This window comes from Hibiscus syriacus, unplaced genomic scaffold (assembly GCF_006381635.1).
Source record: "Hibiscus syriacus cultivar Baekdansim isolate YM2019G1 unplaced genomic scaffold, ASM638163v2 tig00110597_pilon, whole genome shotgun sequence".
In the NCBI taxonomy this organism is placed as follows: Eukaryota; Viridiplantae; Streptophyta; class Magnoliopsida; order Malvales; family Malvaceae; genus Hibiscus; species Hibiscus syriacus.
The window spans coordinates 6,728,696-6,748,972 of NW_024062795.1; the positions used below are offsets into that span (position 1 = coordinate 6,728,696).

Consider the following 20,277-nt stretch of genomic DNA (forward strand, 5'->3'; position numbering starts at 1 on the left):
TTTTAATTGTCAGAAGACTCAACAAAGCAGAACCATATAGTCTAAGGACTATTTCATAACTTTTAATAGTCAGAAGACTTAACAAAGTATCACTCTATAGTCAGGGGACCATTTGTGTACTTTACCCTTAAATAATTAAAATTATTTTGTTGAGAAATTCATGATTATGTCGAAGTGTCATTTAATTATATATAATGTATCGTTCATATTATTAAACTTCTAATTATAAAATTAAATTTTAGTTTTGACTTTAATTATACGATTGAGTTGTTAAATTTTAACGGCAAGATAACGTGACAAAATGATGTTGTTTTGGTGCGGTTATTGATGTTTATAATAATGTTGTTTTAGGCACTAAACTTAGAGATGCATGGATGTTGGCACTAAACTTTTAAATGTTTCACTTTTTGACACTATTTTTTTATCGTCGTTGGTAGTAAATCATTGCAATCACTAATCACTATTTGTCGCAAGACCGATATCAAGATATTCGTATTTCACTTCTCTTTCTTTTCATCAAATTTGTTTTCCACAAAACCCACTCAAAATCAACGAAAATTCATTTAAAAGTTTAGCATGTTAATACTTTGATCTCCTTTAACGGTTGTCTAATGAAACTAGTTTCATCTTCTCGAAATAATTCTTCTCACCGTTTTGATTTTTGAACAAATCCCTCAAATATGAGAAAGCCCCCGTATCTCTAAAAATATGAATTTTTTGTTTAATTTCAATGATTTTGAGTGGATTTCGTGAAAAAATAATCATAGAAGAAAAAAGAAGAGTGAAATGCAAATGTTTTTATGGGCAACAATTCACTTCCAGTGATGATCGTAAAATTATAATATTAAAAAGTGAATTATTTAAAAGTTTAATAACAAAATCAATATATCTATAAAATTTAGTGTCTAAAACGACGTTGTTATAAGCATCAATAGTTGCACCAAAACGACACCACTTTATCTATACCACCATGTTGCTTGAATTTTAACAGCAGAGTAGCATAATTGAGATCAAAATTATAATCGAAGCAAGTGAAAGTACAATAATATAAATGATAAATAATCTAAAATTCACTATTATATAATGTAATTTACCCCCTTTCTTTTTACAAGATTGCATAGAGAACGTCTCCTGAAGCTTGAAAAGTGGAGCCCGTGAGAAATTGGATAATTTGTGGTAGAGGAGGCTTTTACCTAATGCCATTGATTATTAGTCAAGAATTTGCTTATGGCCTTCCGTCAAGGGAAAACACCCAGCAAACTTTAATGCTCGAAATCTTGTCCTGAGTAATAGCAAATCTCTGAGATACGATTCCCTCGGCTGTGTTGTTGAAATTGGTTGCATGCTGGTTCAGATGTCCCCGTCTCATCAATAACAATAATAACACTTTCTCTTCTTCCAATTTCTTCACATTTTCAGCATTTCATCTGCTGATTTCCAGTAATTATTCATTAACCAGGCTCATCAAATTATGTGGTGAATTTCAGTGCCATTTACAAGCACACACTGCTTAATATGTTTACTATAGCTGTTGAGCTTGTAACAGTTTGATCATCGAAATTAATAAAAATATGTTATGTATGTACGAAAAACATAACATACTCATTGATGAATCCTAGAATCAAGTTTATACATGTCTCGAGCTTTGCATGAACCAATCATTGATGAGGAGATGACTGGAAAAGTTCAGCAAGAAAACCCAGAAAATTTATATCATAGCCAAGTCTTTCCCAACGCATACGATACACTATATATATATATATATAAATTATACAAAGAGAATTATTGAGGCTTCGTACATCAGAACTACAAGATCATTGAGCAGTGGGAGAAACTTGCTTAGACGTAGACTGAGAGTCTATGCTTTTGGTCCGCTTGAGACTCGGTGCTCGATGAAGCCTGCAGCGGAACGAACCGGGGTGCGTGGTCGGAGAGCACAAACAACTGGTCCTAGTGACACTCGGCTGTGATGGTGCCGCATGAGCCTCTACGGTTTCAGTCTCCGATGGAACCTCCACCTTCAGATCTGACTTTGACATCTGCCCACTGTCCATCGTACCGCTCTTTCTCCTGCCAAGTTTCAATGATTAGCATCAACATCAAAATTAAACAACGTTTGTATAAAGCTATGCAGCTTAACTTGATCAATTGAAGAAGATGGGAAATTTGGTACCTCTAACAAGGGTCTGGAATGATCGTTGAACAGATGATGATGATAGCTTTGAATTGAAGAAAAGGGAGGATATTGATAAAAGAGATAGCAATTGGATATGGCTACATGTGTCTTTCCACTGCTTTGATCATCACATTTCTAATCAAATCCATTTACCCTAAACCAACATTTATATATTTTTTAAGACTTAATATTCAAATTATATCTATTTTTCTATTTAATTCTTTAAATATTTTTTCGGTCAATCTAAATATCTAATATTAGAAACGTTACTATTTTAAGTGTCTCAATCGTAATGGTTATTAAAAAATTATTATGTGACATTGTTGTTTTTATATAATGTTAACAATTTTATTTAAAATAATAAATTAAAATATCAACGTCTAAAAACGAAGATCATATTCTTTTCCTTATCATTATCCTTATCCTTCATAGTCATCATATCCTATTGTCTCTTTACCTCTCAAAAAAAATATCGATAAATGATTTTTATTTTATCGACTATAACTCATTGTTTTAATCAAAAAAATAAACTATTAATAACTGATGAAAAAAAATTATTCTCATCAATAAAATTTAAATTAAACACAATAATATTTTATTTCTTATTAAAAAAAATATGAGATTAGATGATGACCCCTCCCCTCTCGATAATCTAATGGTGGGGAGGGCCCGGGTCCCTTTTGTTTTAATGGCAGATATTCTCGTCAGTGTGGATTAGGTCGGGTCAACAGTCGAATTATAAGAAAACTTCATATCCAAATTTAAATATTTTATATAATTATCTGTATTTAATTTGTTAATTAATTTAAATTTAAGTGATTTTATATTTTATTTGAATTCAAATTAGATTAATTTAAATTTTTAAATAATGTTTTTCAATAATATTTGTCAGTAATAACGTTAAACTAACCCTTATCAAACCCAAGTCAAATGTAGCTTTATCACTCATTTTTACTATTTATGAATTATAATATCAAATTATTTGTTTATTTTTCAAAAAAAAATCTTTATAATTATGTCCCAACGTGTAATGCAGCCTGTTATATTATATATATATATATATATATATATATATTATATATATGGCCGGCAGGGACATGACAATCCACCCGCTATCATATACTACTATTGAGAATAACATTTCTACTAATTATTTTAATAAAACATACTTTAAAAATTAAAATAAACATTAATGCAACTTAGCATGATAATAAATTTCTAAGAATGAAAATATATTAAGCTTCTTATAAATAAAACAAACTAAATATGAAAGAATGTTCATCGTATCCATCAACATTACATCACTGGTTCATTGTAGACTTAATACAAATTATATAGATATTTAAAATATATTAATACTACATTGATTTAATAAACTAGACAAGGATATCCAATTAATTAAGATACATTCAATACAAAGTTGTCAAGACACTGATTTCTTATAATCGATCGATATTTTGATTTATTAATCGATGAATTTAAATCAAATGATATAAACATTTATTTTAAATATGATTTTTTAATTTAATATTAAAATTTAGACTTTTGATATTATTTTAAAAATCTAACATCTCATTTCATAGTTTAAATATTATCAGTTTCTTACAATTATATCCCAAATAATTCAGCACCTGCATTAATTGAAAATTTTGAACTTCTTAAAAAATAAAAAATAAAAATTTGTGGGTGTGTTGATATATTAATATTACAAATCAATTCTTAAATTTATTTATTTTATTTTTATAATTACATTTAAAAATATTAGATAATCATTTGATTAAATTATTAATCTTAATTAAAAGTTTTAAAAACTAAAACAACGGTAACAAAATACATTCAAAGTTTTGGGAAAAGAACTAATTAAATCTATGAATTTCTTACACAAATGAATTATTAAATCAAACAAACTTTTAAATCAATAAATGGAATCAATTAATTTTTTTAATATTAATTGAATAAAAAAGATAACTTATTTAAATTTTAAAATATAATACTTAATTGAATGAAAAAATATTTAAGTATTTAGCTAATTTTTTAAAAATAATTCAAGGGCCAATAAATTAATACCAATATGTTCCGTCACAGGGGAGAAATTGAAATGGTACTTTGTGATTTTTTTTAAAAAAAAATTCTAGTATAATTATAAATTTATATTTATTTATACTTTTATTTAATTAAATCATAGTTGCTCAAATTCAGAACTTTAAAAAATAATAACATTCATTTTAAGTATTGAAACTATGATTGAGTTATCTGTAAACCCTTTTAACTTAAGTGATAATTTCACTGTGCACACCATTTTAACTTTAGTGATATTTGGATAAGAATAAGATGGATTAATATTTTAAATTTCAAGCTTGCGTTAACATTAATATATTTAGTAAAGTTTAATGAAGGCTTATTTCACTATTTTAAAAACAATAAAAATATTTTTATTAATATGAATATGCCCCTTAATTAACTTTTAACGATGAATTATTTATTTTTAATATAATGTTTAAAATTATTCATAATCCTCAATATAAATTAAAGATTATTACATATTTAAATTATTTGAATTCATAGCATTTTGAATATGATAATTATAATAATATTAGTTAAATTATAGTTTAATCGGTATAAATATATATATCGTTTAACTGATTTTTTAATCTAAGATAATGGATAGGGAGATTTTAAGGTATTATTTAGCCTTCGTGACCTTTGACAATTATTAAAGGCTGCTAATTTATTTATCGATTATTTAAAAATATATAATATAAATATTTATTATAGTAATAATCTTATTAATTAGATTTATTTTAATTATAATATCAAATTTTAAATTTTTAATATTATTTAAAAAAATATTATGTTTTATCTCATTAAATCAACTTATTGTTGATAAAAACTAATCAATTTAATTATTTAAAACTTATTTAGTTCTTTAATATTGGACCCAATATAAATGTGTTCGGCCTTATAATACTAACCCAATTCGTGATCTGGGCCAAATCCGACCCAATATAAGCTTGAGATGAAAGAGTAAAGAAATGAATTACTATATTTTATATTTTAAATCTTTTATTTTTTAACTCAATTTAGTATCTAAATTCTTTTTTTAATAATTTGGATGATTTCAATTTAGTATTTATTCATAATTTTTTAATCAATTGAAAGTATACACAGCAGACATAATTGCTCCAATCCATGACCTTTAAAAAATAATATTTATTTTTACCATAAATAAAAATTAAATCAAAATATAAAATTTAAATATTAATTTTGACTAATAAATCAAATTCATGCAACCAATTAAATATAAAAACTTAAATACAAAATTTAACCTCTTAATTAGAGAAGAAAATTAAATCATAAATTGAGAAAAGAATATATATATATATTGAAACAGATCAGCAAATGAAATGAGGAAAATATAGGGAATAGTTATAGAAGGAAAGAAATAAAGTAGGGGTGGAGTTAATATGTAAGGGAAGTACATAATTAAAATAATGTCGGGAAAAGATGTATGTGTGGCAGTGTAAACACGACAGCAGAGAATAAGCAACACTTAGATGGGACAACCTTGGTTGTCTTGTCTACACCGCCATTATTTTAACATCCATACCTACACAACCTTTTCACCCATCTTTTCCTACTAAAATGGTTGTCCCTTTTCATATATTAGGACTCAGCAACGAAATCGAAAAAATAAAAAAATTGATATGAATCGAATAAAATAATTTAGTTTGGTTCGGTTTAACTTTAAACGGTTCGGTTTTGGTTCGGTTTAAAGGTTTCATTTTTTTTGATTCGGTTCGGTTCGGATTTTTCATATGTAACCCATTTGTTCCATATTAAACCGAATAGACAATTTTTGTAAAAAAAATTATAGTTTCAAATGATTTTTTTATTGAAAAACCGATAAACCGAACCGAACCGAATCGAAAAACCCGAACCGAACCGAACCGAATACACCCCTACCATATATAATGGGGTAAGGGGGAGGCAAGATAGTAGGCTGCCCTCAACACCATGTTGAGAGTAGCTTCCGTAAAAGACCTCCGAATTATGAAATGCCCTCCGTGGGACTCGATCCCACGACTTCAAAGTTAAGAACCTTGTACTCTACCAACTGAGCTGGATAGTCATCTCATTTATTTTTAAATTATAATTTTATTATACGACATTTTAATAATTTAAGCTAATAAAATAACTTTTAAATATTTGAAAGGGGTCAAATATTAAATAAAAAATTAAGATTACTATTAATATTTTTCGAGGTTTTGGGAGCCTCCAGTCTTTATTGTCATATTCGGATTAATTTACAAAATGTTATATTTTGAATTACTTAACTTCAATTTACTTTAGCAGTTGGGAATGAAAATAACATTATAATTGTTATGCCATTGGAGTTCATCTTCGAAAAATGTTAACTTTATTTCTATCAAGATCTTTAAATAATTTTTTTTCAATCCAAACATCCAATGAATTTATATTCTCTAGCAGTAATATAATTTCTTAATTAACTATAATGTATAGAATTGGATTACTATAGACTCAAATGATATATTAAAACAAAATAAAAAATTTGACGACCAAATCTATATAACTTACTAACCTATGAATAGTCATAATAACCATATGTTTATCTCCACCTACTAAGATCATTATAAATATCCCTTAGTCACGATCGAAAAGCAAGTCTTGATCACTTCCTCTCCCTACACCGTTATCATCTTCCCTTATACTTTTAACTCTCTTGTAAAGAAATATCGATCAACGATCATTATTTTACTTTAACATCCCACTTAAATTAAAAGAGGTGAATCGTCAATGTCCAACAAAACTAATTTGTTTTCATTAATAATTGTGAACCATCAGCAATCAACAAGATTATCTTATTCAATCAACAATAATATTATCAGAGTCAAATGAAAAGTTTAGATTAAATTAATACTGAAAGGACCAAACCGGTAAAGGATACTACAATAAACAGTAGTGCTTTAACCGTGAATTCCTTATTTAAAGCAGCAAACATTTGTAATTAAGCCGCAATAATAATGGTAAAGCAGATTCAGTGCCTTCTACCTACTACACTGCATGTACTTTCCCCAACACCCTTTGATACAGTGCCGCATGCATGCATGTCTAAACTGATAGAAGCCAACACTTTTCTTCTTTATTAAGTTGAAGAAAACATCTCTTGTTTTTTTACAGTTTATGCTGATGTTTTAAATGCAACTGTTCACCGGTGATATTTTTTTACAGTTTACAAAATAAACTTTAAAAGGAAAAATCCTAAAGATCTAATTGAAGAAACTGCTCAATGGTTTATGTGTCCTTTTTTAGATTTACTGTACTTAAAGGGACTGTTGCAAACGAGGGTTCTTTGTACATTCTTTATGGCATCCGAATTTTGTTGGAGTTAATATTAGATTCTTTTTGGATTAGGTTGGTTGGAGTTAGGTTAATCTTAGATCGATTTGGATTACATTTTTTTTCGTATCATTTTTTATTAAAAAATTGGTCATACATTTTTCAAAAAAGAATAGACGACAAGATAGTTACAAACCAAAGAAGATAGATCCCTTTCTCCCCGTCTTCTTTTTGTGACTCTGCCTCGCCTATTCTAGGAGGATGAATAAATTTTAATTCCTAACCACCATGTTAACCATTATAAATCATCACCTCACATGTTATACATTAATATTAGTATAACAAATGTAGATTGATTTTTTAATTTACATAATTAATTAAAATGCTTAACCCATAATTAACCCAGAATCATTCTTGTGATGAAGTAAAAAAAACACCTAGGTAAGGATTTATCCAATGACTCGACAAAAAACGAACATGCAACTATAAGTCCTATTAACAACCAATTGGTCCAACGATAAGGCTTCAATGAACATCAAACTGGCCAGTATATTCATATTGGATTTCAAGCTTATCATGTTTTTTAGGATTCATATTCTTTTAATCCAACTTACTTCATTCGTATATATTAGGATTCATATTCTTAAACTTTATTTATGAAATTTAATGATTTATCCTACTAAATTAACTGATTGTTAGTGGTATAATCTAAATTTTGTTATTTTTCAATTGAATGTTAATATGATTTGATTTGATTTATAAGTGCTTGATCATGTATATTTTATACAAGATTTAATTGGAGCAACAGCATTTAAAATATGCACAAAAAGTATGCCAATGTACAAAAAACATAAGAAATAAAAAATATGCATGTGGTTAGGTCAGCTGAGGCCACTGTTCCCAAAGTTGGAACACAAGTTTTAGTATGAATAAATGCATCGCCATCTATCTCGGCTTTAACTTACTCCCAATTCCGCATTTAATCTTCGAACTGTCAACTGGTCCACTACTACATTCTTTCAATACCCACTTGCAATTTTATTTACATTTCAATTCAACATTAATTTGATGGCTTAATTGCTTAATAATATATAAATATAATAATCGATTATGATTATATTTTTCTAATAATTTTATTTAAAATAAATCATATTAAATACCACTAAATTTTATGTTTCGTGTAACTTTAAATTGTTATTTCAAAAAATATGTAATTTTAAATTGTTTCAATTTTATCACCTAATTTTAGTTTTGTGTTAAATTCAGGACACTGAGTTTGAATATCGATTTTAGTACTTAATCATTAATGGTGTGATGATGTAGTCATTTCTTCTAGTGAACTTTGGTTTAGATATCGATTTTGTAATTAAATTTTAAAACGCTTTAATTTTGGATATTGAAACTTAATTAATTTCCGTGCCAATTTGACCCATGTCTAAAATCAACTTCTCTTATCATCATTGTCGATTAATAGTTGTCCATCATTGATTGTCCTCCGTGACAAGATCAATATCAAAACGTTCACATTTCACATGTTTTAATTCTTAGAGTAGTTTTTCACAAAATTCGCTCAAAAATAACAAAAAATCATCTGAAGGTTCAATGTTCTCATACTTCAATCATCTTCAACAACTACATGATGAAGCTAGTTTCGAGGTATGTTTGTCTTATTGGAAGAATATTTCTCACCGTTTGAATTTTGAAATAAAATATTCCAAATCCCAAAAATTATGAATTATTTGTATTTAATTTCGTGAGTTTTATAGAGGTTTCAATAAAATCTAAATCGATAAAATGGTAGAAAACGATTAGATAATTTCACACCAGTGTTAGTATGACTAGAGCGGTAAATAAGATGAGACGGATCGCGCTCTACTCTAGTTCGAGTTAGTCAACACTCGAATTGAATGGACTCAACTCGAATTTGACTCGAGTTCTTAATAAGTCGAAGCAAGCCACTTACTACCCTACTCGAAAAACTCGAGAATAGCTCTAAAAGATAATATATTAAATTTTAATTTTTAAATATGAATACTAATAATATGACATATGTTTTTTTTAAATACAATACAAGGTTTTCATATACATAAGTTTCAAGTTCAAACTAAGCTTGATTTTGAGTTTCAATTGAACTAAGTCTGAAAAGGTTTGAATTTAAGTTATTTTCGACTTGAAAATTTTAAGCTCGCGAGCTTTTGAGTCGAGTTAAACTTAATTTTTATTTTAAGTTCGAATTAAACATAATAATTTTAAATTAATAAATTTTTGAATTAAGTCCAACATAATTTCAACTTTTCAAGTCGAACTTAGCGATATTTGAATTGAACTCCACGCCTTTATATCTCTTAATATGACCACAAAAGATGATCTTACGTGACAACCAAAAATATGTGGGGAAAAGTCCGTAACTTTGGTATTAATGATTTAACAATTAGAATTTTTAGAGGCGTAAAGCAGCAATAGACAACAGGCAACAGGCAACAGGCAACAGGCAACAGGCAACAGGCAACAGGCCAAAGTTTGGGAGGGTAAAGAGTTGAGGAGTGAAAGTCCCCATAAACAAGCATTTCCAGAGATTATTCCTCCTCCTCGGACACACAAAAAAGGCTTTCTCGTCTCATTAGCCCTTTGCATTTTCTTGCTTACATTTTCCATTTTCAATCGCTTCGTTTTGCCAACCAAAAGCTATCAGAATATCAACACACAGATCCTTCACAAATGCCTTTTCATTGTTTATACGATCACGTAGAACCCAAAAGCCCGACAATACATGTCACACCCAAGTCAACGCAGTTTTACCACAAGAAACACGCTTTTACTGTCCTTTTTTTTATTATTGTTTTCCAAAGCATAAGATCCATGTTCACCATGTAAATCATATCAAACTGAAGAAAGATGATTTACTCAGTTGTACATGGATTGAGTACATTCTATAATAATAAAACTACTAGCAGTAGTGAACGTGACAAGAGAAACCCTAAAATTGAGCATCCACTTGCATTTAGTTGGGCTGCTGATCAACTAGTTTGAACCCTGGCTGCCAAGAAATCTGGGTGGTACTGATAGATATCTTCCAACGTGCAGTCCTGAGTTTGACTCAGTTGTAGATGGTTCACTGGTGGTAACTCGTTATAGTATGGTACCACTTGAGGACCTGTGATTCCGTTGAAGCTGTCGAACTGCGGAGGGAATCCATGGCGGCGATTGATATAAACGCCTAAATGGTCCTTCTTGTTCTCCTTCAACTCGCTCAGGGAATGAACAGTGGAGTCTTGAGTAGAATGAGTAACTGATATCTTTGGGGTTGGCTTTGGTAAGAATCCCTGAATTATCTCTTGCAGCAAGCCGGAATCGGAATATTCCCGTCTGAAGAACTCCATGTCATCAGCTTGAGGATTTGATATGGCAGCAGGCGGTGGCGCGCCCACGCCTGTAGTATGAATTGAATTCTTTTCCTTGCGAGGAAGACTCATGGTAGAGCCAATGAAAGAGCTAGTGATGTCGCTTGTTGGTGAATTCAATGAAGTAGCACCGGCCAACACGGTAGGAATAGAGAAAGAAGAAGATAATGAAGAAGCGGCGGAGGATGCTCCATTGATTAATGGAAATTGGTTAACCCGAGACGGAGGAGGCGCCAGGAAAGATGGGTTTGAAGATGATTTTAAGAGATCACGTAGTAAAAGCATGTTCAAAGAAGCATTTCTTTGTGGCCCAAACCCCACAGAGAAGTCTCCCACTTGGGGTTTTGCAAAGGACGGCCGATGACGATGCTTGCTGTTAACATCCCTGATGGAAGGCGGCTGGGATTGCCTGGAGAAATTGAATGGAGGAGGAAGAAGATGGTCGTTGTTAACGGATTGATGCTCAGTCACAGGATAAACAAAATTAGTTCGAGCCTTGATCCCACGCATAGCACGAGCAGCGGAGTCATAAGCGCAGGCAGCCTCTTCAGCCGTGTCGAAAGTGCCAAGCCATCGCCTCTCTTTCGACTGCGGGTCTCGTATCTCAGCAGCGTAACGCCCCCAAGGCCTCCGGCGGACTCCACGGTACCTCATAGTCCCACCGGGGCCACCATTCTCTTTGAGTGACCTCTTGTTTGTTATCGTTGCTGCTGTAGGAGTGCCAGTGGTCTTCGAGGCAGCAGCGGCGGAGGTTGTGGTTGAGACGGCGAACTTCTTCGGAATTTCTGAGATAGCAGAGTCCGGCGGGTCAGTTTCAGGCACGTGAACGATGCCGTTTAGTCTCCTGAAAGCCTCTTCCATGGGGTGAAAATCAAGTGAAAAAGTAGCAGAGAAACCAAAGCAAAAGAGTATCTGGAAGTGGAAGGTGGGATGTGGAAAGCCGTGGAGCATATATGCTTGTATATATAGCAATAAATTCTTGGAACTGAGCAGGGAGGAGGGAGAGCAGATATCTATAGAAAGTGACCCATTTCTCCCAAAATATATTCCAACCAAATACAAGTTTAAATTTTTATGTTTTTTCCTACTTTATTACTAATAATTACTAGTTATTAGTATTATCTTTTTAATATTTTTTCATTTATACACCATCTTTATTAGGAAAGAGAAACATATTTTTTTATTTCTTTTACTATATACACAATTGAGAAGGGATATAATTTGAATTAAGTTGAAATTTAGATCTGAAAAATATATATTTCATCTAAAACTTTATAATTGTAATTATCTCGGATCAGATTTTTTTTTACTTTAAATCTATATTCGATCATCTGATTTTATCCTCTAAAAAATTTAATATTATCCTACCCAAACTATATATATTAAAAAAATTATCTTATTACTCTCAACAATGTTTGAATCTATAATCCACAGTTCTCCACTAATTAAACTCTTTCCTTCTTCATTGTCGTCCTACAGGGAGAATATTTAAGTTAATGATTTTTGTACATAAAATAATAGGAACCAGCTTTCGTGTCAACGTTGGAAAACGTTGATTTCCATGAAAAGAAGAAAGTTTCTCTCAAAACCATCGAATAAGAAAAGGCATGCACTACACTAGCATTACATACACATTCTGCCTCCGCCACCTGAGAAGTAATTGCCATCGGCCATTTCCGAGAAACCAAAGAAGAGAGAAACGGGGTTGTCGTTTCTGGGGAAAATTTGTGCAATAATTTTGCAGTGAGAAAAAGATTATAATTAAAAATGAATGCGTTTCTGTTTCAAGGGACTGGCTCCAGTGCGTTTCCCTCTACCATGCAATAAATAATCCATATTTTTGGACAATTTCTGGGAAGTTGAAGAGCTTTGAGGGTGTGATGAAGGTGCAGAATGATTACACTGGCGGCGGCTCAGACGTTGTTGCTCCCTTTTGAGATTGTTTAGCGTTGACGTGCATCAAAAAATAATTGGGTTTTCAAGGAATTTGAGGGCAGTGGCTTTTGCCTTTTTTGTGTTTGCTTTTGCTGCCGGATTAGTCATCTGGTTTAGGGTTTTTATGGGTCACATGGACTTGTCGTCCCACACAGGGGGATTAGTAGGGTCTATAATGGAGGAGTCCCCCACACTTTTAGGTCAGAAAAAAGAGGTCCATTATCCCCTTTTATCAGTTTCTTTGCTTTAAAGCCTAATCTTATCTTCTGGTTTAAACTAATTGCTCCTGCTTTTCTTTTGGTTTCTTTCGAGCACCGTTTGATATATTTTAAAGGCATAATGCAACAAAATGATCCTAACGTTTGATAGTAGTGTCAACTTTATCCGTATTATTTTTTAGAACATTTGTGTAACACCCTCAACCCGTACTCGATCCGAATACGAGTCTGAGGTGTCACATTGACTTTTCAAACTTTGACTCTTGACAAAATTCAAGGAAAATTTAAAATTTTCATTAAAATAAAGGTAATTTATTTAGATAAATTGACCAAAATAATAAAAATCGATCAGAGCATTCATAACTGACACTTTTCTTACATTCCAACATACTATACACAACAAAATACATACTTTATCAATTACTTCTGATCTGGTCTTCTAGTAATGATGTTGTTCTTGCCACCCCTATTTATGCTCTTCTGGATTTTTGGTACCTACGTGTAAATCACTTACACGCTAAGTCACATACTTAGTGAGCCATTACTAAACATATAACAATAATATCACGAATATACATTACTATCAATACACTAGGACATTGCGATGCACATTTAAATACCACACAATGACATATGAGTAGGATATGCATGAATTTACAATTATGTTTCATAAGAATTTCCTTTAGTTTATCTTTGGATGCCCATGTACATTATTTAAAACAGAAGGTACGCGAGTACACTGAGGTTGTGCACAATGCTGTCACCACATCTCGAATAAAATCCCACTAGGGGCACTGAATATTTGTCCCGATGGACCACTATGTCCCGAAGAACCACTGATAATCCCTCAACTCTTGGCATGTCAATTATACCTATAGCTCTCATATTAAATAACATGGGTTTAATTATAAATACATTTCTCATTTCATATCTCGTTCATCACTGTCCATATAAACACATATGTCACTTCATATGATCATTTCCATTATTTCACATACCTGGAAGGATTCTCTGATAATGTCATTCATTCATATAATATCATGTTAAATCATGAATGAATTATACATGGAATCACTATAACATTAATACAAATATATATGTATGTATGTGCATGTATATAGAATCATAAATTCAATTATAAGAGATAGACTTATCACAAGTCTTATCTCAATACAATTCTATCTAGGATAGGCATTCACCTTAGCCTTGCTTTGACTCGATTCTAATCCTTCGATTGTTCCGGAACAAGATTACACTCTAAATCTACATAGCAATACATTGATACATATCATTATACTAATTGATATATTTCCAACTATCACTTCTTACACTAAAAGAAAGGCTAATTTCATCTCTTAATGAAGGTATGTATCGATGTACTCTACAGTGTATCGATGCATCCCTCAGTGTGCATCGATGCACTATCTATGCATTGGTACACAAATCACATTCGATGTTTTCATCTTAAGGGGGTGCATCGATACACTCCTTATTCATCGATGCACTAATTGCATTCGATGTTTATTTATTTGAGAGTGCATCGATACACATTGAAGATGCATCGATGCACTTAACCCATAAATTTCATTTTAAACATGAAATTCATTCATTTTCAGCTCAATTCTTCATCTTTCGCCTCCTTTAACATTCTTAACTCTTATACACCTATTTAAACTAATTAATACCCATTCAATACCTCTTCAACTTAAAAATCCAATCCTCCACATATAATTCAAGAATCTCACTCAATTTCCAGCATGTTCTAAATCTAATTCTAACACTTCGTATATCTTAATTAAGTCGATGACAAGTCAAATTCAACCTCCAATTCTAATTATGAACTCTATTTCAAAATTTCATTCAAGAAATCTTAACCTTTAATTCTTCCTACATTCTTCATCTTGTTGTTTTAAAGCAACTTAAGCTTTCCTTAAGCTTAATTAACATCTAATAATCAAAACCACACTTAAATTTCAACAAACAATTAGCTCATGAGATATCTCACCTTTGTTTTGACCTCTTCACGTGTGGAGAAAGAAGAGAAGAAGAGAACTCTGAAACCTTGTGTTTTTCTTCAATCTCTTCCACGTGTAGCTAATATATATATATATATATATCTTCTTTAATTATTTTTTTTCCATGCAATTGACTATTCTATCCTTCATTTACACCTTTCTTGCAATTTAACTCTATACCAAATTACAATAATATTCAATTATTCTGCTTTAGTCACCAAATTATGAAGTTTTACAATTTATTCACTAACCCGACATTGAGGCTGTTACAATTTGGGTACCGAACATTTATTTTTGGGTCAAATATAACCTACGCTAGATGGAAACCGTTAGTCAACTGACGGTCAACGCTGGATGCTGACGTAGCGCGCATGCGTGGAGGAGAAAGGTGACGTGGACATCTATGTCATCCATATCGCTGACGTGGCACTACCACATCATTTTTAAAAATTATGATTTATATTTTTATATTAAAAATTTGAAGGTGAATTGCACTTTGTGAGATTCAAACCTGGGTTTCTCAGGTATATTGCTTGGTATTTTACCTCCAAGCTAGGCTATTTTCTCAAGTAACTTATGAAACAAATGGTATTTAACATGCATTATTTCGTCAGAATTTCATTAAGCCAGTTTTTTCCTCAACTCTTTTACGCCGATTTTTTCCTCAGCCTAACTCTCCCTTTTACCTCGATTATTCCCTAAATTTTAGGGTTTATATCCCTAATTTTAGGGGTTTTCCTTTGATTCTATCTCCATCAAAATCACATGAAACATTTCATCTTGAATCGATTACGCGGTTGAGTGGTAGGGACGGTAAGTTTATTTTTTTTAAAAACTGCTTGATTATTTTATTTCATCGAAATGGATTTGTGAGTTTTTTCGAATTCTTTGTTAGATGTATGGGTTTAGGGTTTAAAGCCTACAACTTTATTCGATTGTATGTGTTGTAATATTTTTCAAATTGGGTAAGGGTTTGATTTTTATGTTTGGGTTTGTAGAAACGAATTTTTTACCTAAATGTTGGGTTTTATGTTGGGTTTACGACTTGGGTTTAGGATTTGGGACCAATTTCCTGCTTTTTGATGCATATATAATTTTTGTGGTTTCCTGCAATGTTAGTATACTATTTTGATGTATATATGAGTGGTAAGGACTGCATTATTTATTTTTTAACTGGAAGAGTGATCTCTCCATGTGCAGTAGAAAAACACTTTGTTTGTTTCTTCTTTGGGTTTCTTCATGTGCTTAGCTGCCACCAACATAATAATTATTTATTGTTCTGACTTATACAAATGAACGAGAATTTACATGTTGGTGGAAATTTTGTGCGAGATCCATATGTGAGATATGAAGGTGGTGAGTTGATTAGGTTGAAAGAGAATCTATGTATAATTTTATATTTTGAGGTTCGTAAACTTATTAAGGATCTTTTACATTTCAATATTATACAAATAATATACTTTCATGAACTCTTTTGTGGAGGGTTTACAAGATAATCTGAAGGTTTTTTTTATGATACAAGTACAATTGCCATGTTGAACTATTGGGTGAAATATGGGTTTATAGACATATATGTTGAGCATGAATTGGACACCCCTGAAATTGTTGATGACATCTTACTCCTAAATATTGGTGAGGGTAATGATAAGGGTGATTGTAATACTGAAATAACTGTTGCTGGTAAGGGTAATGATAAGGGTGATTGTACTACTGAAATGCCTATTACTGGTGAGGCTGATGATATGAGTGATAGTGAGGATGTTGCCGCTGATAAGGATGTTGCTGCTGCAAGTGAACATGAAGAGAGTGATAGTGGGGAAGACAATGCCCACTACATAAATGTTCCATATTTATCTGATGGTCAGGATGATGATGAACTACAGTCTGCCAGGGAGAATATAATAGGTAAGGAACAAGTAGAGGTTAACACCGACTTTGAGAATAAAACTGCAACTGAAATCGAGATCCATGAGGAGACAGAAGATGGGGGAGGAAATATTGGAGTTACAGAAGGTGTAGGTGGGGTTGAAACCGATTACTATGACAGTGATGACCACTGGAGCTTGATTGGGTCAGATGATGATGAAAATGAAGAGGCTGCTAGTAGAAGAGGAATATATAATATTTATAACCCATATGCCGAGAGTCCTAAATTCTGTTTGGGGATATTATTTATATATGGCAAATAATTCAGAGATGTCATCCATAAATATTCGAGATACAGTAGAAAGGAGTTGAGAATTGTATATTGTGAAACGAATAAGATTAGTTACAAATGCATTGCATCTAAAAATTATCCATGGAGAATCTATGTGAGTACAAACAAGAGGATAAGTAGTCTACAGGTGAAGACTTTCTTAGATGAACATAACTGCCCTGTTATTTTTTGTAATAGAATGGTTACTGCTAAAGTTATTGCAGAACATTTTGAGGATACTATTAGAGACCACCAAAAAATAAAGCTTAAATAGATACAAAGAAGGGTGTAGCCTGAGTTACATGTTAATGTTAAGTTGAGTAAATATCGAAGGGCAAAGAATTTGGTGACATCAAGGTTGGCTAGAAACTGCAAAGAAGAATTTGCTCAGTTATGGGACTATACAGATGAGTTAAAGGCAAAAAAGCTCAGGAGTACAATAAAGATGGCAGTAAATAGGGTGTCAGATAATTCTCCACCTTATTTTAAGAGATTTTATATATGCTTTAATGCTATGAAGAGATGTTGGAAAGAAGGGTGTAGGCCTATACTTGGTGTAGATGGTTGTTTCCTTAAGGGCCCATTCAAAGGTATACTTTTGTCTGTTGTTGGAAGAGATGTCAATGATCAGATGTACCCTATCGCATGGGTTGTTGTGGAGGGTAAAAATAACTTATTCTTGGTCTTGGTTTCTTAGTATAGTTACAATAGACTTGGGATTGGATAATGGATTTGGCTACACCATCATCAGTTTCTAACACAAGGTAAATTATGACCTTGTAGTTAATATACACATTGCTTCTATTTGGATCTGAATGTTAATTTGTTTAACTTTTTTTGACAGGGTATAGAGATTTCTGTAAATGATGTCCTACCACAAGAAGACATAGAAATCGTGCTAGACAAGTGTTTGCGAATTGGACTGGAAGTAAAAAGAACAAAAGCATATCAATTTTCCTTTTGGCAGATTGTTAAGTCCTCCACTGAGATAAAAGGGCAGAAGAACAAAGATGCACTATCCAAGATCGATGGCACAGTTGCAACTGAAATGTTCAGTAAAAAAGAGAAAATGTGGACCAAGGCTTTTCAAAAACTACATGCCAAGTCGGATATAGTCGATAATGATTTGTGTGAGGCATTTAATTCGAGCATTGTTGAGTCAAGGTACAAGAGCATTATTACGATGCTTGAGGAGATTAGAGTCAAGATTATGACAAGAATAGTTGAGAAGAGGAGATTCTTGGCTACATAGAAGTACAAATATGGGCCATTAATCAAGAAAAAATTTGATAAGATAAAGAAGGACAACATTGAATGGAGAATGATTTAGAATGGAGAAAATGGATGTGAGGTTAAAAAAGGGAATAACCAGTTCATCGTGGACTTGAATGAAAGAACATGTACTTGTAGATGGTGGCAACTTTATGGGATTCTTTGTCCTCATGCTAGTTGTGCGATATGGCATGGTGGTGGGGACCCATATGAGTTTTTGCACTTATGTTATGACAAAGACACTTACAGTAAAGCATATAATTATGTTTTACAACCTATTAATGGGCCTCACGATTGGAATAAATATGAACTTGAGTTTTTTCTTCCACCAGTTTACAGAGATATGTCTAGAAGGCCTAAGAAAAATCAATGGAAGTCAAAAGATGAACCAAAAAAAGACAAGCCAGAACATCTTAATAGGACGGGTCTTATTATGACTTGTAGAAATTGTGATGCACAAGGACATAATAAAAGATCATATTCTCGACCTAAAACTGCAAACCAGGTAAGCTACATTTATGTGTTGCATATTGTGTTCCATTTATATGTTCCATTAATTTGTTTTGATGTTTTGTTGTAGGAAGCAATAGTGATGGCAATTCTTCAACAAGATCGACAAGTATAATGGTATCAAAGTCTACACAATCTTCAAGGAAAGATAAAAAAAAGGAAAAGGTCAACACTGCTTTTGATAGATCAACAAGAAATAGAATATACTAAGGGATACTCCTCTACACTAATTTGAGGACTGGAGAGCAGACTTTTTATGTAAGAACAAATTTTGAACTTATTTTACGGGAATTAAAAATTTATGTCTGTTTTAATATTTTTATTTTGTAACAGTCCGGTTCAAATAATCCAAGGAAGTTGAAAGAAGCTGAAGAATCTATGGGCACTCAAGAATCAGTTACACCAACGAATAATGAATAAATTGTGGATTGCAGTAGTTTTTGGGGATATGGGTGTTGTTGTTTTTTCCTAAACCCCAATATATGCCCCTTAATATTTGCATAACTTGATATGTAATAACTTTTTTTTTGTTAAAACTACTTATTTATGTGGATTGCAGTTAATGTTATGTGTTTTAATATTTATGTGATAAATTTTTTGTTAAAATACTTATTTATGTGGATTGCAATTAATTTTATGTTTTTTAATATTTGGGGAATAATCGGGGTAAAAGAGTTGAGGAAAAAATCATGATACATCTACTATGTGTTTTAAAACAACTTATTTGTGTGAATGTTAAATACCATTTGTTTCATAAGTTACTCGAGCAAATAGCCTAGCTTGGTGGCAAATATAAATCATAATTTTAAAAAATAACGTAGCAGTGCCACGTCAACGATATGGATGACATGGACGTCCATGTCACCTTTATCTTCCACACGTGTGCACTACGTCAGCATCCATCGTGGGTTATATTTGACTAAAAAATAAACGTTCGGTATCCAAATATTTCAAAAAAATAATACGGGTAAAGTTAACACTAGTGTCAAACATTAAGGTCATTTTGTTGCATTATGCCTATTTTAAAATACCAACATTTATCAATAGTTGTTCGTTTATTTCAGATTTTGAGTTGGGAGTTTTCCAAATAAAACCGTAACGAGGGGTTTTTCATTTAATTATATTACATAATTTAACTTTAAATCTTAAAAATAATATTATTAGAAGAGATAATCATAAAATATAAAGTTAAATT

The 20,277-nt window shown here is 31.6% G+C and overlaps 1 protein-coding gene and 1 long non-coding RNA gene across 2 annotated transcripts; both read left to right on the plus strand.

Annotated features, from left to right (window-relative positions):
* Positions 1-1,815: 1,815 nt before the first annotated feature.
* Positions 1,816-17,830, plus strand: LOC120133991. Its single transcript, XR_005517140.1, has 3 exons — positions 1,816-1,972; positions 11,733-11,742; positions 17,821-17,830. It is a non-coding gene; the product is annotated as an uncharacterized LOC120133991 (long non-coding RNA).
* A 30-nt stretch (positions 17,831-17,860) lies between these two features.
* LOC120134297 lies at positions 17,861-19,502 on the plus strand. Its single transcript, XM_039150746.1, has 5 exons — positions 17,861-17,890; positions 18,145-18,464; positions 18,711-19,077; positions 19,153-19,191; positions 19,416-19,502. Exons 1-5 carry the CDS (start codon positions 17,861-17,863, stop codon positions 19,500-19,502), a joined length of 843 nt encoding a protein of 280 aa, XP_039006677.1.
* Positions 19,503-20,277: the final 775 nt, after the last annotated feature.

Bases quoted from the DNA above. Each gene is read 5' to 3' on its own strand.
- LOC120134297 (XM_039150746.1), top strand. From the start codon at position 17,861: ATGGTTGTTTCCTTAAGGGCCCATTCAAAG. The intron at 17,891-18,144 runs GTATACTTTTGT...TTTTTTTGACAG, and splicing joins CCTTAAGGGCCCATTCAAAG to GGTATAGAGATTTCTGTAAA. The intron at 18,465-18,710 runs GTACAAGAGCAT...ATGTACTTGTAG, and splicing joins TCGAGCATTGTTGAGTCAAG to ATGGTGGCAACTTTATGGGA.